At 48.2% G+C, this 15,024-nt stretch overlaps 1 protein-coding gene across 4 annotated transcripts in view; it reads left to right on the top strand.

The window, feature by feature from the left end:
* The first annotated feature begins 40 nt into the window (after positions 1-40).
* ILF3 (interleukin enhancer binding factor 3) overlaps positions 41-15,024 on the top strand; it is a 28,140-nt gene continuing 13,156 nt past the window's right edge. For 2 of the 4 annotated variants that reach the window (XM_082731235.1, XM_082731238.1), the window contains exons 1-4: positions 41-356; positions 12,383-12,481; positions 12,839-13,068; positions 13,226-13,403. In XM_082731235.1, the coding sequence (XP_082587361.1) occupies positions 12,479-12,481; positions 12,839-13,068; positions 13,226-13,403 (411 nt within the window). In that variant the 5' untranslated portion in view covers positions 41-356; positions 12,383-12,478. The remainder of the gene's footprint in view (positions 357-12,382; positions 12,482-12,838; positions 13,069-13,225; positions 13,404-15,024) is intronic. The other 2 variants (XM_082731236.1, XM_082731237.1) reach the window with 2 other exon arrangements.

Below are 15,024 nucleotides of genomic sequence, written 5' to 3'. Positions count from 1 at the left end.
AAGAGGTAACGTTTTTATGCCACGTGACCAACAACGCAACGGCTGCGCTCCTGCCACGTGACTGAAGCCCGCCTTATCTCTTTTCGTCGCTCCCTCCCTCCCGGGCTCGGCCTGCGTCAAGCGGCAACGCGGCGGCAGGGGGCGGGGCTCCAGTCGATCACGTGGCCCGCACCTCCCCGGCGCGCGCCCGCCCGCCCGCTCGCCCCCGGTCCCGGCTCCTCCTCCTCCTCTTCTCGCCATTGCAGTTGGACTCAGCAGCCCGGTGCGCACCGCGTGGCTTTTGGGGGGAGACCCCGGCGGGCTGTGGCAGGAGGGCGGCGGCGGCGGTTGCGGTCGGGGAAGGGAACGCCGACAAGGTAAGCGTCAATGTGGCGGCGGCGGGGGCCCATTCCCGCCTCTGCCCCTCCCCCCGCCAGTCCTCCCACTCAGCGCGGGCCGGGCTGAGGGGTCGCGGTGACAGGGCCTCAGGCGCCCCGCGCTCCCCGCCTACGCCCGGTTCCCTCGCCCCAGCGCTTGTCTCATTCCTTCCTCGCCAGTCTCGCTCCCGCGCTCGGCCGTTACTCTCCCCCATTGTGCCGAGGAAACAAAATGGCGGCGGCGGCGGCGAGGGCCCGGTGCGCGCGCATCCGCCCCCCCTCGCGGCCCCTCGGCCGGCGGCGGCGCCTCGCGCGGGGGGTGCGCGCGCACCGGGCCCCCCGCCGCCGAGTCCCCCGGGCCCGGCTTTGTCTGTTGCGGCGCCCCGCGCGCACGCGCGCACGTGCCAGGAGCACACACCCCCCTTGGCCGGTAGCATCCTGGCTGGCGCGGCAGGGGCGACCCCCCTCCTCGTTCCTTTTTGGTCTTTGTCCCAGTCCCGTCCGGGGTTCCAGGAGAGTCCCAGGTTCCCGAGGCGGGAAATGTCGCCGCCTTTGTCCTTACATGGCGTGGAGACGCGGACCTCCTCCCAGAAACCCTGTTCCCACGCTGATTGTCTAGGAGGCCTTTGTCGGTGCATGGGGTTCCCAAATCTGTAGTCATCCAGGCCTCCCCAGATCAGTACCCATTCTCGGCGGAGGGTTTAAGCTTTCCCTTTCTTTAGTTCAGGTGTTTCACTGATGATGAATTGTCCCCAGATTGCTTAGGATTTGCATCCTTCGTCAAAATGGTGATCTGGTGCGATATTTGGGTATGCTGAAACTTGGAAGATTATGACCCAAACATGAGAGCCTAAAACGATTTTCTACATTATTTTCTCACGTAGTTGAGGAACTGAGTTAAAGTTCTGCCCCAGTTAATACTGCACCTGGATGAATTATCTGGGATGTACAGTGATCAGCAAGCTCTTCCCCAGTTCAGAGTTTGGGGGGAGATAAGCCATCTCTTCTCAGTATTTCCAAAATTGATTGACCCGTTGCTTGGGATTCTCCTCAGGGGACATGAAAGATGAGTAAGGGAGTGCCCATTTCCTCTGAGAAGCCTTCCTTTTCAGGACTTAGGTATTTCAGTGATCTGAATCTTTTTCCGATTGCTTAGGATTCTCTCCTCTTTAAAGTGAGCGGTGTGGTGGCAGATTTGGGTTCCACAGGAAAACCTAAGGTGCCATCCAGAGTTGGGACTCAAATTGAGGGCTGCAGACTCTTTTTTTTTTTTTCTCAGAGAGTTGTGGTTGGGAATCTCCGCGGATTGCTCACATTGCTGCCACTATGCTTTGTGTGTGATGCTTTGTGTGTGGTCTTGTGAGATGTAGGTAACAGCAGCCAGTGAGGCTGTGAATGAAGTGTGGGAACCAGAAACTCAATTACAGCTGGAAAAGAGAAAAACAGGCCCCGGGGTACTGGCAGGTGCTCCTGTCCCTAGTCCTGGGGTCGTCTCCCTGAGCTGTCTGTTGGCCATGTGAGCAGATCCTGAACCCTGGGATTTGTGAATGGAATCTCTGCAGGCCCTAGTGTTTGGAGTTGATTGGAGGCTGGCAGTTACCACCAGGCTTGGCCTTGCCAGCACTGAGTACGGGTGTATCAGAGTTTCTCTACTCTCCTAGAGCTTGGGCAAGCCTGGGAATTACACTCTTCTGGAGCGGAGTGGTACCTAATCGCACTTTTTTTTTTTCCTGATTGAATTTGTGTAGTGCCTTTAGGCAAAAATTTCTTTCTTTTTGTTCTTTTAGTATATTTTAGAGGCTTTTTGTTTCTGTTTTTGTTTTCTGAGGTCCATATTACAGAGAGTGAGGAATCTAAGGCTGTTTCTTCCTTTTCTTAAATTCTTCCTGTCAAAAAGAGCGGCTGCTAATACTTGGATGTCACTTATTTGGCGCCCATTTTCATGCTTCCCTGCTTAAGGTCTCCAGGTAGGAACAGGTGGAGTCAGTGATGAGGAAAGAGCTTTCTGTAAGTCTTTAAGCCTCTTCTGTTTGAGTAAGCAGTAGGCTTGTCCATAGCAAGATGTGGGGCTTGGAAATGACTTTCTGAAAAAGGCTTTCTTTATAAGTTTTCTGTGGGGGCTTGGTGGGTGTCTGCCTTCGGCTCAGGTCGTGATTCTGGGTCCCTGCTGGGTGGGGAGCCTGGTTCTCCCTCTCCCTCCTCCACTGTCCCTGCTTGTGTTCTCCCGCCCCCCCCCCCCCGCCCCCGAGTAAATAAATAAATAAATAAATAGATCTTTTAAAAAGGAAAAAAGTTTTCTTTGGGCTGGATCAACTCCCTCTTATTTACCTCTCTCATCCTTCTCCCCAGTTCCTCCTGATTTCACCTTTTATGACTCAAAGGAATAATACCCTTACCCAAGGAACTTGGGTTTATGCACTCCTTGGGTTTGCCCTCCTTTTACGTTTTGTCAGTAAGTTGATGAACCTTGTGCAGTTTGGAACTGTAAATGTCACTACCTGGTATTAAATGCATGTGTGTCTCACAGAAGGATGACTTTTTTTATGAGGTTTTTTTTTTTAAGATTTTATTTATTTATTTGATGGAGAGAAATGACAAGTAGGCAGAGAGGCAGGCAGAGAGAGAGAGAAGGAAGCAGGCTCCCCGCTGAGCAGAGAGCCCGATGTGGAACTCGATTCCAGGACCCTGAGTTCATGACCCGAGCCGAAGGCAGCGGCTTAACCCACTGAGCCACCCAGGTGCCCCCAGAGGGATGACATTTTTTTTTTTTTTTAAGATTTTATTTATTTATTTGACAGACAGAGATCACAAGTAGGCAGAGAGGCAGAGAGAGAGAGGAGGAAGCAGGCTCCCTGCTGAGCAGAGAGCCTAATGCGGGACTCGATCCCGATCCTGGGACCCTGAGATCATGACCCGAGCCAAAGGCAGTGGCTTAACCCACTGAGCCACCCAGGCGCCCCAGGGATGACATTTTATCTGAATATTGCTTCGATTGAACCTTCATGGGAGTTGGGATTTTTTTTTCTTTTTCTTTTTCTTTTTTTTAAGATTTTATTTACTTATTTGACAGACGGAGATCACAAGTAGGCAGAGAGGGAGGCACAGAGAGAGGGGGAAGCAGGCTCCCTGTTCAGCAGGGCTCGATCCCACCTGGGATCATGACTTGAGCTGAAGGCAGAGGCTCTAACCTAACCCACCGAGCCACCCAGGAGCCTCGGGAGTTAGGATTTTTCAGGCTATGCGTATTGGGTGCTTTTTATCTTAGCCAAGTCCTGGGAGAAAAAAATTTGATTTCTATTTCCTGTGAAGGGGTTTGAAACTAAAGGCAGATAGTGGTTTGACAGGAGTCTACACACAGTGAAGCAGGTTAGGGGCCTTGAAGGGATGAGATTCCTTCAGATTCCTGCTGCAGCACTTGACAGTTCTGTCTGAAATGACCAGCTTCCCTCTCTGCTCTGTTATTTAGGGTAAGTGGGTGCTGACTTCTTGTGGCACTAGCAGCATTACAGAAACAATATTGAAAGGGGGGTGGACACGAGTTTGTTAGGGAGCCTTTTCAGTGTACCGACTTGTAAAAATTGTTTCTTGCCATTTTATGCTCTATTAAATCCCTGTGATATTTCCCCAAGGTTGCACTTTATAGGCGATCCCACTATAAATTGTGATTGGAAATTTAGAAGTGACTTTTAACATCGTGTATTTTCACATGTCTCGAGAGAGCAATGTCCAATTGAAATTTAAGTTTTTTTCTTATTAAGTGTTCATGGGATGAATAAATTGAAAATGTAGCTGCTAGTTTTAACAAGAAAGTGAGTTTGTTGTCCACAGGCCATTTTCTTGTGTGCCATATGGGATCACTGAGGATCATTTAGTCACAAAATGGAGCATGCATCCTTTTATGAGAGTATGTAAATTTGTCCCAAATTATTATTATTATTATTATTATTATTATTATTTAAGATTTTATTTATTTATTTGACAGACAGAGATCACAAGTAGGCAGAGAGAGGGAGAAGCAGGCTCCTGGCTAAACAGAGAGCCCGATGTGGGGCTTGATCCCAGGACCCTGGGATCATGACCTGAGCTGAAGTCAGAGGCTTTAACCCACTGAGCTACCCAGGCACCCCGCCAAATTATTTTTATAATCTTAGGTGATTAGTGAGAAGTGATGCTGTTTGCAATTTGAGATCCATTGTAATTTTCCTTGAACGTCCCAAAAAGTCATCCTTCTTACTGTTTTCATTAGGACTGTGGTTCAAGCTCGGTCTTACTGGGATAATCGTCCAGGCCACTTGGTTTTCTGTTGCTTCCTTTGGACTCCTTTTCTTACCTGAGTCTATGTATGTGTAAAGAATAAAATGTTGCAAGTTAGGTTGGCTTCTTGGTACATTTAGATTTTTTGCTAGTTAATAATCCTTGGTATGTACTCATAATTCAGAAAAGCAGTCCAAATGTTAACAATGTGGAAATAACCATCCCAGCCCCATGGCTCGTAGCAGGCCTTAATAAGCATTTGTCCTGTGGGTGACCTGTGCAGAATGTCTGCAGGAAGGCATAAAGGCTTCCTGGTGAGGGCTCACCAGTGACCAGAGCAGCACAGAGCTGATGCGTGAGCTGACAGGAGTGGAGAGAAGGTGAACTCAGTTGATTTTGATGAGGTTAACTTGAATTTGTTTTAAAATCTCGGCTCTAGAAATACACTTGGCGGTTTCTTGGGAAACCATATAGGCAACTACCACGTGACCCAGCAAGTTCACTCTTGGGCTTTTATCCCAAAGAAATGAATGTTTATGTTCACATAAAAATGTATACACAAATGTTCATAGTAACTTTATTCTTGATAGCCAGGAGCGGGAAGCCATGCCCTTCAGCGGGTAATGGTTAAACAGTGGTACCTCCATACTCTGGAATGCTGTCACCAACCAAAAGCAGCAGCTGTTGATAACAAAACTTGGATGAGTCTTGAAGCAGTTATGTTGCATGAAACAAGCCAATGCTGAAAGGTTGCATGCTCCGCAGTTCCACATACATAACATTCTTGGAGTGCCCAAATTATAGGAATGGTGAATGGATTAGTGGTTTTTAGGGTTAGGCATATGGGGTGTGTGGAAGGGGAGTGTGGCCAGTCACTTGCAACAGGAGGGATCCTTGTGGGGCTGGCAGTGGCCTGTGTCTGACTGTATCCATGTCTGTTGTGGTTGTGATACTATACTATGTAGTTTGCAAGATGTTACCATTGCAGAGGGCGAGGGTGGGGGGTGATTACAGAGGACACTTGATCGCTGTTATTTCTTACAACTGCATGTGAAGCTACAGTTACTTCAAAATAAAAAAGTTTTATTTAAAAGAGGGTGGCCCTGGGACGCCTGAGTGGCTCAGTTGGTTAAGCAGCTGCCTTCGGCTCAGGTCATGATCCCAGCGTCCTGGGATCGAGTCCCACATTGGGCTCCTTGCTCAGCGGGGAGCCTGCTTCTCCCTCTGCCTCTGCCTGCCATTCTGTCTGCCTGTGCGCTCTCTCTCTCTGATAAATAAATAAAATCTTTAAAAAAAAAATAAAATAAAAGAGGGTGGCCCTTGGAAGAGGGAGGGGGGTAACTGTGCTGTGGGCATTAATGAGGGCACATGATGTACTGAGCGCGGGGTGTTAACGCGCAATTGATGAATCACTGAAACTAGCAATACAGTCTATGTTAATTTAAATAAAATAAAATTTTGTAAAAACTGAGAAGTGCCGCCCTCACCCACTAAAATAATTCGTGTTTGTGAATCCGCATGTATACGACACATCTGTTGAGGAATGGTCTTATTTTCTTTGCACTGGTTGGAGTGGGGGATGCTTTGGGGGAAGTGAACAAATTGCATGCCAAATTAAAAATCGGGAGCACCTGGCTGGCTCAGGTGATTAAGCATCTGACGCTTGATCTCTGCTCAGGACTTGATTTCAAGTCCTGCGTTGGGCTGCGTGCTGGGTGTAGAGTCTTCTTAAAAAATCCAACAAGGAAGGGTTGCACAGCATGGAGTGTGTCCCCCTCCCCAGGCAGGTGTGGAAGAGTTCCTAAACTAACTTAACTTCGCCCCTTTGCCTCTTGAAGAGGATGTTGGAAAGGAGGTTTGGCAATTCCCACTTGGGAGTCATGTCCTCTCACAGGCAGACTTAAAAAACATTTCTGTTGGTTCATCCAAGAGCCATTGCAATTCCTCCTTTAATACATTACATTTGTGGTTTTATGGTCAATGAAGTATCTTTCCATAAAGTCACCTTTTATCCTTACTATTTGCAACTCTTATCTTAGCTAGTGTTTGACCCAGCTCTGAATAGGTAGGTAATTTGCTGGAAGGTCCCATAGGTGCTAGGTTGGAGAGCCCTAGTGGGCACAAACCTGGGGCTTCTGTCTCCCAAGATCCGTGAGTGCTCTACAGTACCAGTGGCCCTAGAGCCCGGGGTCTCAACAGTGGAGTTCCAGAAACCTTTTAAGGGGAAAAAAATCTGTATTTGTCAACTTTTTATTTAGTCAAGAAAAATATCTTTGTAATTAGTGTACGTTGTATCCATCTTTTCTTGAGGAAAAAAGATGTGCTTTTTAAAATTGAAAATATTTGTGAAAATCTTTATTCCTAACTTTATATCTCCTTGTGGATCAGTAAAAATACCGTTGCAGACAGATTTGGGAATCACTGTACTAGGTGTTAGATCTGTGCTGGATTTTAAAATCTCTCAGAGTGGCATTCATAACCAGATTTTAGATAGGTGTCTTTTGACTGAATGCTTTGTTAAACTTACTTTTCGTGTGTCCTTGATGATGTCAGTCTGTAGAGGTTTGTAGCGTCACTAGAGAGGAGCACGTGTCTATTACTTCACCTCACATGCCAGGGCAGGACAGCTCCCAGAGATGGGGCAGTTGGACATGGAGTGTGGATCCTTGCACATGTCAGAGCCTAATTCTTCAGTCTCTTAGAGGAGCATCTGTTTCAAGACAGTTCCCCAGAGTCTCTGGAACAGTGGTAGGAACTCCGGGAAATACACTGGTAGAGGAGGTATCAGCTCTGGAAGATAGGCGGGGCTGTACCTGTGAGGGTGTTGCCACTACACCTGTCCATTCATTCTGTAAACAGTTGTTGATCCACGCATGCTGATGGGCGTGTTTTTTTTTTCCAACAGCAAGTGCCACATATGTCACATTCTAATTAGCAAGAGGTCAGAGATGTGGTCATCACACTGCAGGAGAAAGGTTTTGTGGTTTAAACTTCCGTAACTCTGCATGTTGTGCGTGGCTGGATTCGAGAAGAAACCTGATCCCTGTTAGAACATCCCCAGCCACACAAAGTTCACGTTTAAAACCCCAGTTCTTCACTCTCCAGCTGTTCCTTGCTTTGGCTTCTTTTCAGAGAAGCTGGACTGGTAAATATTGGGATTCCTTATGCCCCATTTTTGAATCATAAAGGTGGTTGCTGGAGTGGCTTCTTTTTAAAGTTTGATTGGCAGGGGCCAGTGGAGTGTTGCTTATGGGTAGGTCGGGGTTGGGGGCTTCTCGCCAACAGTGTTCTTCGCTAAAAATCTTGGAAAGGAGGTTTCTGCTTGCCCAGAAGACCCCTATGTCTGTTAATGAGTTGGATGCCCTGGTATTCAAGACCAGAGCAGCTGGCTTCTGAAAAAGCCGGCTGGGATGACGGATCCGGGTTCATAGAGACAACGGAGACTGGATTTGCTGGCCTGCAAAGGAGCATTGTCTCCAGTTTTCAGTGTTTGTTTTAGCTCACATAATTCTGGGTCCCTGAGTCAGGAGGCATCACCACCAAGGCCCGGTCTAAAGGAGGAGGGCTCCGGGGCTGAATGTTCCACAGGTTGGGGCCAGGTGTGGTGGTCACGGCCAGCCACAGCCCAGTGGGTCTCTTCAGGGGTTCCTTCTGGGCCCTGTTGCTTGGAACAGAGGAAGCTCAGGGGCTGCAGCCGCGTGCAGCAGAGGCACACCCACGTTCGAGTTTTAATGGTGAAGGCAGCAGAGGGAGGCCTCCATGCAGGATGGCAGGTGCATTTGGGGGCGTGTGTATGTCTGTGAGGTACTTTCGGTGGGCTCATTTCCTTTGACACAATCTTTTTTTTTTTTTTTTTTTTTAAGATTTTATTTATCTATTTGCCTGAAAGAGAACGATTGCCTGTGCCCATAAACAGGGGGAGTGGCAGGCAGAGGGAGAGGGAGAAGCAGACTCCCCAGTGAGCAGGGAGCCTGATGTGGGGCTCAAGCCCAGGACCCTGGGATCATGACCTGAGCTGAAGGCAGACGCTTAACCCACTGAGCCACCCAGGCGCCCCGTGACACAGTATCTTTTTACCCATTGGTAGACGAGTGATCTTCTACTCCTGTTTTCTCTTTGTCGGATGGCGTTCGTTCTGAGTTGCGATGCCCACCTCAGCTGTGGGCGGGCTTCAGTTGCTCTTCACCATTTTCAGAGTAGGGAGCTGGGATGGCCCCTCCTGTGGTGGCAAGTGAGGTTCTGGGGGTTTTATTAAGTGCGACGACAGACTTGAGCTCTTATGTACATTTTTGGTGCGGAATCAGTTTTGATTATATATTTATAACGTTTTAGGATGAAAATTTTCAAATATACACCAAAGGTGACAGTTTTAAAGTAAGCGGCTGCCTGTGGGTATAGCCTAGGTTCTGCCGTGACATTTGGCTCCGGTTTTGTCTCATACATCATCTCTCCGTCTGTTCTGGTCGTTGTTCAGTTCACGTTTATTTATGTATGCATCTACTGATGCCTCTGCCATATAATCCACTTTATCCTTATGATGCCTTTCAGAGTGGCTGAAAATTGGGGTCTCTATCTAAGTATTAACTAGAGTCCAGTATTTAGGTATAGTTGGGTTTTTTTTGTTGTTTTGTTTTTTTAAGTAATGCACACATGTTCAGTATACCGTTTAGTTTTGACCACTGCGTACGCTCCATCCCTACCAAGATGTAGACCATGACCATCACTCTGAAAGCACCCTTCCCAGGTGTCCCTGCCACCACCTGTCCAGGGCAACTGCTGAGCAGTTTGGCTGTTCTGGAACTTCATACATATGGCAATATTTTATGTTTCTTTGTTTCTTTTTTTTTTTTTTTTTTAAGATCTTATTTATTTATTTGACAGAGAGATCACAAGTAGGCAGAGAGGCAGGCAGAGAGAGAACGGGAAGCAGGCTCCCTGCTGAGCAGAGAGCTCCAAGCGGGGCTCAATCCCAGGACCCTGAGATCATGACCCAAGCCAAAGGCAGAAAGCTTAACCCACTGAGCCACCCAAGCGCCCCGCATTTTATGTTTTTTTTTTTCTTTTTTTTTTTCTTTTGTATTCCGTTGCTCCAAATGTAGCTGATGGGAGCCTTTACAAGTCAACTCCTTGTCCTTTGGACTTGTGTTAATGTCCAAGCACTTCCTTGCTTTTTAAACATTTATTTATTTATTTATTTATTTGACACCAAGAGAGAGGAACACAAGGAGGGGGAGTGGGAGAGGGGGAAGCAGGTCTCCCGCCAAGCGGGGAGCCTGATGTGGGCCTCGATCCCAGAAGCCTGGGATCATGACCTGAGCTGAAGGCAGGCGTTAAACGACTGAGCCACCCAGGCACCCTGCTTCCTTGCTTTCTGATATGCAAGTGACCAGGCTCCCACAGTTCCGTGGTGAGGGGCTGAATTAGCCATCTCTCTGGGGAGCTCCTTTTAGAAAGTTAGACAATATCAGGTCTGTAAAACCTGGAATGAAAAACTCTTAGCCTTCTGAAGCCTTGGTTTAAGTTCTGTTGTTTTTAAAGTCTCCACATTTGATGTTCGTGGTGGTGGCGGCGGAGCGTAGCACGAAGAGCTGGTGAGTGTGCAGTGAGACGTTGGCTCCTGGCACCTTGTTGGTCTCGGAAGGCAGGAGTTTCTTCTCTACATTGTGCCAGCCAGCCAGGTCCACAGGGGCAAGGCCCTTGTCTGAGGTGTCTGTCCCTGTCCTGGAAGCCAACCCTGGGGCCTTGTCTGAAGAAAGTACGTGCTAAATACATGTTGAGTAAATCAGCACGGTTGGAGCATCAGCCTTCGCTACTCAGTGGGATGCGGTTCCGGCGTCGACGTGGCCAGGAGTGAGGCCCGTCTAACATGGGCTGTGGGCTGTGATTTCTCGGTTGAGATTCTGGGTATCTTGAGTGTTGGTTGAATTTTTGAATGATGTGTTGTGGCTGCGCTTTTATTAGGAGTATGTAAGTCCGTTCTGCAATTAAAGAAAGAACCGGAATGGCAGTTTTCAGACATCACAAGTGAATCCCAACATACCCGTCTCCCAGCTTCGGCGGCGGTCAGCACTGCACCGGCCCATTTTACCTCCGTCCGCATCTCCACCGCCTGCCTCCCTGGGATGTTGTAGAGCAGATACCAGGAATGTACTTGCAACCGTAATTTATCTTAAATACTACCTAACAGGTAAAGCATCCTTTTTGAACCCAGCCTTGATATCCATGTTCCCAAGTGAAGGAATGGGAACTTTTTCATGTGGGATGCACTTTGTGTGTCAGTCACTGCTTAGCCGCCCAGGGCAACCTGGCAAATGGAGATCTTGTTGGTAGAAGAAATTGGTGCCATTGTGAAGGGTTCATGGGGTTTGTGCTGCTTGCTCTCTGTGGGTTGACTTGTTTAATTTTCAATCCTCCTGCAAAGGTAGAGGGGCCGTATCTGTGTCACAGGTGTAGAAGGAAGCTGCAGGGAAACTTGAGGGCCACATGGCTAGTGGCTGGACAGGCAAGCCTAGGTGTGTGCGGAAGCTCCCATTTGGTGACAGAGCGGAGCCCAGAGATTCACTCCTCTCCCCAGCCCTCCCACAGCATAGCCTTTGACCCCTGCTTATCTGTAGCCCCCTCTAATTCCACCTTTCAGCTTTATAGTTCCACTTTGAAACCTGCAGATTTGCAGTTAGGTTGTTAGGTAGTTCTGAAGCATTGTGGGAAATTCTTGTTTTGGCCCATCACGTCCAGGTTTGTCCTTGAAATGTGTGCCTTTCCAAATGGGGCCTGCTGCCCTGGCTGGTGACTGACCAAGACTGAAGGAGCTGGCTGTTGTGTGGTTGGATGGGAGGCGTGCATTCTTCTCTTGTATATTACTCTGATGGATTTTGTTGTTGTTGTTTACTCATTTGGAAGATTTCAGTGTGGACCAGACTGTTTGCACAGAGTGGGAATTGAGTAGGTTGTAGTCAGCCTGTTATTTAGAGCCCAAGATGGTAATTACAGCTGTGCTTGTCCTGAGGACTTCTGTCACGCACTTGCGTTCTCTCGGCCTCCAAAACGGAACGCACAGGTGTGGCCACGTGGAGCCTCGGTTACGTCCACCTGATGTTGCAGAAGGTTCTTGCCTTTCCAGTACAGAAACTGGCTTTCTGTCTCCTGCTTTCCTTCCGTCTTTTTCTTTCTTTTTTTTTTTTTAAAGATTTTATTTATTTATTTGACAGACAGAGATCACAAGTAGGCAGAGAGGCAGGCAGAGAGAGGGAGGAAGCAGGCTCCCCGCCAAGCAGAGAGCCCGATGTGGGGCTCGATCCCAGGACCCTGAGACCATGACCTGAGCCAAAGGCAGAGGCTTTAACCCACTGAGCCACCCAGGCGCCGCCGCCCCCCCCACCGTCTTTTTCTTTACCTTCAAAGACCAGAGCTCGCTCCTTCTCTTTTTCCTTCTTCAAGCACCAAGAGTTTGCTGAACATTTATTGGAGGCTCATAGGTTTTTATTTTTTTTTCTTTATTTGTAAAAACTGGCATATTTTACATTAAAAAAAGATGAAAGGAAATGAAATAGAAAATTTACTGGATGTGGGTGGGAAGTCGGTCTGTTTTCATTTTTATGGGATTTTATAATTAGCTGTTTTAGCAGTGACTACTTGGAATAAAAATGTGTCCTGGGTTAACAGGGCCCCTTCCTGTGGCTGCACCACTGACCTTCATCCTGTTCAGCGTCTGGCTGCTAAAATTCATCCATCTGTGAAATATTTGAAACTAAAAAGATTTTCTGATCTTATAGATAGTTGAAGTATTGATAACACCAAGGAAATCTGTCACAATTTGAAAAGATAAGCAAACATTTGATTTCCAGACACTACAGAAAAAAGAAGTAAAGATGGTAAGTTTTTTTTAATCATACTTCTTTATTCATGATATTCAGAGATGTGGCATTTCCCCAAGGCATTTGATTCTCCTGTTTTTTCATTAGACTTTTTGAATTACAAAATACTACTACATCGTGTCAGAGTTCACACTCATACAGATACAGACACACATACAAATGTTTTAGGTTAGGTTGAGTGTGGCCCCTCTCAGCTGCCTCCAGAATGAACAGCTGTTCCATCTGGTTGTCCTGCTTCTCAGCCTACTCTGACACAAGTGATAAGGCAGAATTCTGAGTTGGGCAGCCCGAAAGATAGCCGGAGGGGGGTGTGGTGTCTGTGCAAGGTTTTAAACCGAGTGTTCACATTTCCAGCGTCCAATGCGAATTTTTGTGAATGACGACCGCCATGTGATGGCAAAGCATTCTTCTGTTTATCCGACCCAAGAGGAACTGGAGGCGGTCCAGAACATGGTGTCGCACACAGAGAGGGCGCTCAAGGCCGTGTCCGACTGGATAGACGAGCAGGAGAAAGGCAGCAGCGAGCACGCGGAGTCCGAGAATGTGGACGTGCCCCCAGAGGACGAGGCCAAAGAAGGGGCTGGGTACGTGTGAGGTTCCGGGAGGGTGGGGAGCCTTCCAAGAGAGATTGGCCAGCATCGGAGTGAGCGTCTCCTTTTCTAAGAAACTCCAGCCTTTCCAGGGACTCTGGGTTCTGGCTGCGTGCACTCCCTCACTGAGCATGCGTTGTGTGTCCCTCAGGGAGCAGAAGACGGAGCACATGACCAGAACCCTGCGCGGCGTGATGCGCGTGGGCCTCGTGGCAAAGGGCCTGCTGCTCAAGGGGGACTTGGATTTAGAGCTGGTGCTGCTCTGTAAGGAGAAGCCCACAACCGCCCTCCTGGACAAGGTGGCTGACAACCTGGCCATCCAGCTCGCTGTGAGTGTGACTGCCTCCCCGGGGTGGGGTCGGGTCACGCTTGTCGAGGACAGCGGGACAGAAGAGAGGCCACTTGTGCTGTGCATTGGGAGGCGCGCCGCAAAGCCCCCCTCGCATGTGCTTGAGCACGCCTGACCCCGAGGTGACGGCAGGATGCTTCAGGGCTGCTGAGGTTCTGGGACGGCGCCTGACTGACCACCATGGACCCAGGCGCTGTCAGCCGGGAAAGACTCGGTGCCTACTGTGTGCTGGGCCGTACCAGACTGCAGCCCTAAGTCCACGCTCCATCCAATGGGGTGGATGGGCGAGTATGCAGAGGGTTGGGTAGAAGGTACAATGATTAACTCTTCCTCCCTGATCCGAAACTGGACACAAGAGCTTTTTAAAAACCAGCCTTTGTGTTTCATTACCAAAGTGTTGCATAAATAATACCCTCAACATTTCTTGTGCATTTACTATTTACTATACCAGACTCTGGGCCAGGCATGCTGTTGGTATTCTTACATATATGTATTTATTTATATGTGTTTATACGTTTCCTCCCCGTAATGATCCTTTAAGATAGGGTTTTGTTGTCCGAGTATTTCAGGAGATGTCACTGGGGTGCGAGGAGCTGAGTAGTTGATCCCAGGACCCCTGGTTGTGGGTCCGGGGGTTTCAGGACCTCCGTGCGTCACCACTGTGTGCTAACTCCTTGGTACACATTCACCCTCAATTCAGCAACAGGATTAGCAGAAGAATAAGTAACAAAACCAAACCAAGAAGTGGAATTCCTTAGGGAAAGACACTGTTCGTTTTCAAATGTAAATATAGATTTTTTATTTTTTCCCCATGTGCCTGATGACTTGGGATTTGGGATAGAGGTCAGAATTGAGTGTGGAGCTGATGCAGTACAGTGGGTATTTCTGGAGAGCCAGGTTTCAGGTTGATGAAGCCCTAACTTTCCTGTTTTGGTGGTCATTTTTATGTTAATTTTAATCCCTGTCTATAAAGTATATTTGTTGATGAAAATTGCGTTGTTGTAAATGTTTCCAAAGGAAAGACCTCTTTTCTCTTTTTGTAAAGTCTTTCAAGAAAGATACAAATAGAGTGTATTTTTATTGATTAGTGGGTTTTGACTGAGGCGGTTTTGGCCCTCACAGAGGACATTTGGTGAGTTGGAGACAGTTTTGGTTGTCACGGCAGGGGGAGTGGGGTGCTGCTGATCCACTGGGTGGGGGCCAGAGGTGGCTGCTCAGTGTCCGCAGGCCGGAGGCTATTCCCATAGCCCAGGGGGTCCCTGGTGCTGAGGTGGAGAAAAACCCCCGGTTCTTCAGTCTGCATTTGTCCTCTCCTCAACGTGATAATGCCTTTATGTTTCCCCTCACAAAAACCATAATAGTTTGAATTTTCTTGATTAAGGCACATAAGCTGGTATAAAGGAGAAAGCAGAAGCCAGGTGAACGTCATTTTATAGACACATGCATTAGCAGCAAGTACATGCTTTTCTGTGTATGCGTCCTGTGACACAAATCACTTACTACACCGTCTCTTTCCACTCTGATGGCTGCCCCCCGCCCCCAGCAGTGGGTTCCTCTGTGCTGGGGGTTGTGTTTGCACATGGTGTCGGTGTAAGCCTCCT

This window comes from Mustela nivalis (genome assembly GCF_964662115.1).
Source record: "Mustela nivalis genome assembly, chromosome: 1".
Classification (NCBI taxonomy): Eukaryota; Metazoa; Chordata; class Mammalia; order Carnivora; family Mustelidae; genus Mustela; species Mustela nivalis.
The sequence above is the reverse complement of the archived record's forward strand: the minus strand, read 5'-3'. Positions and strand labels throughout refer to the sequence as shown.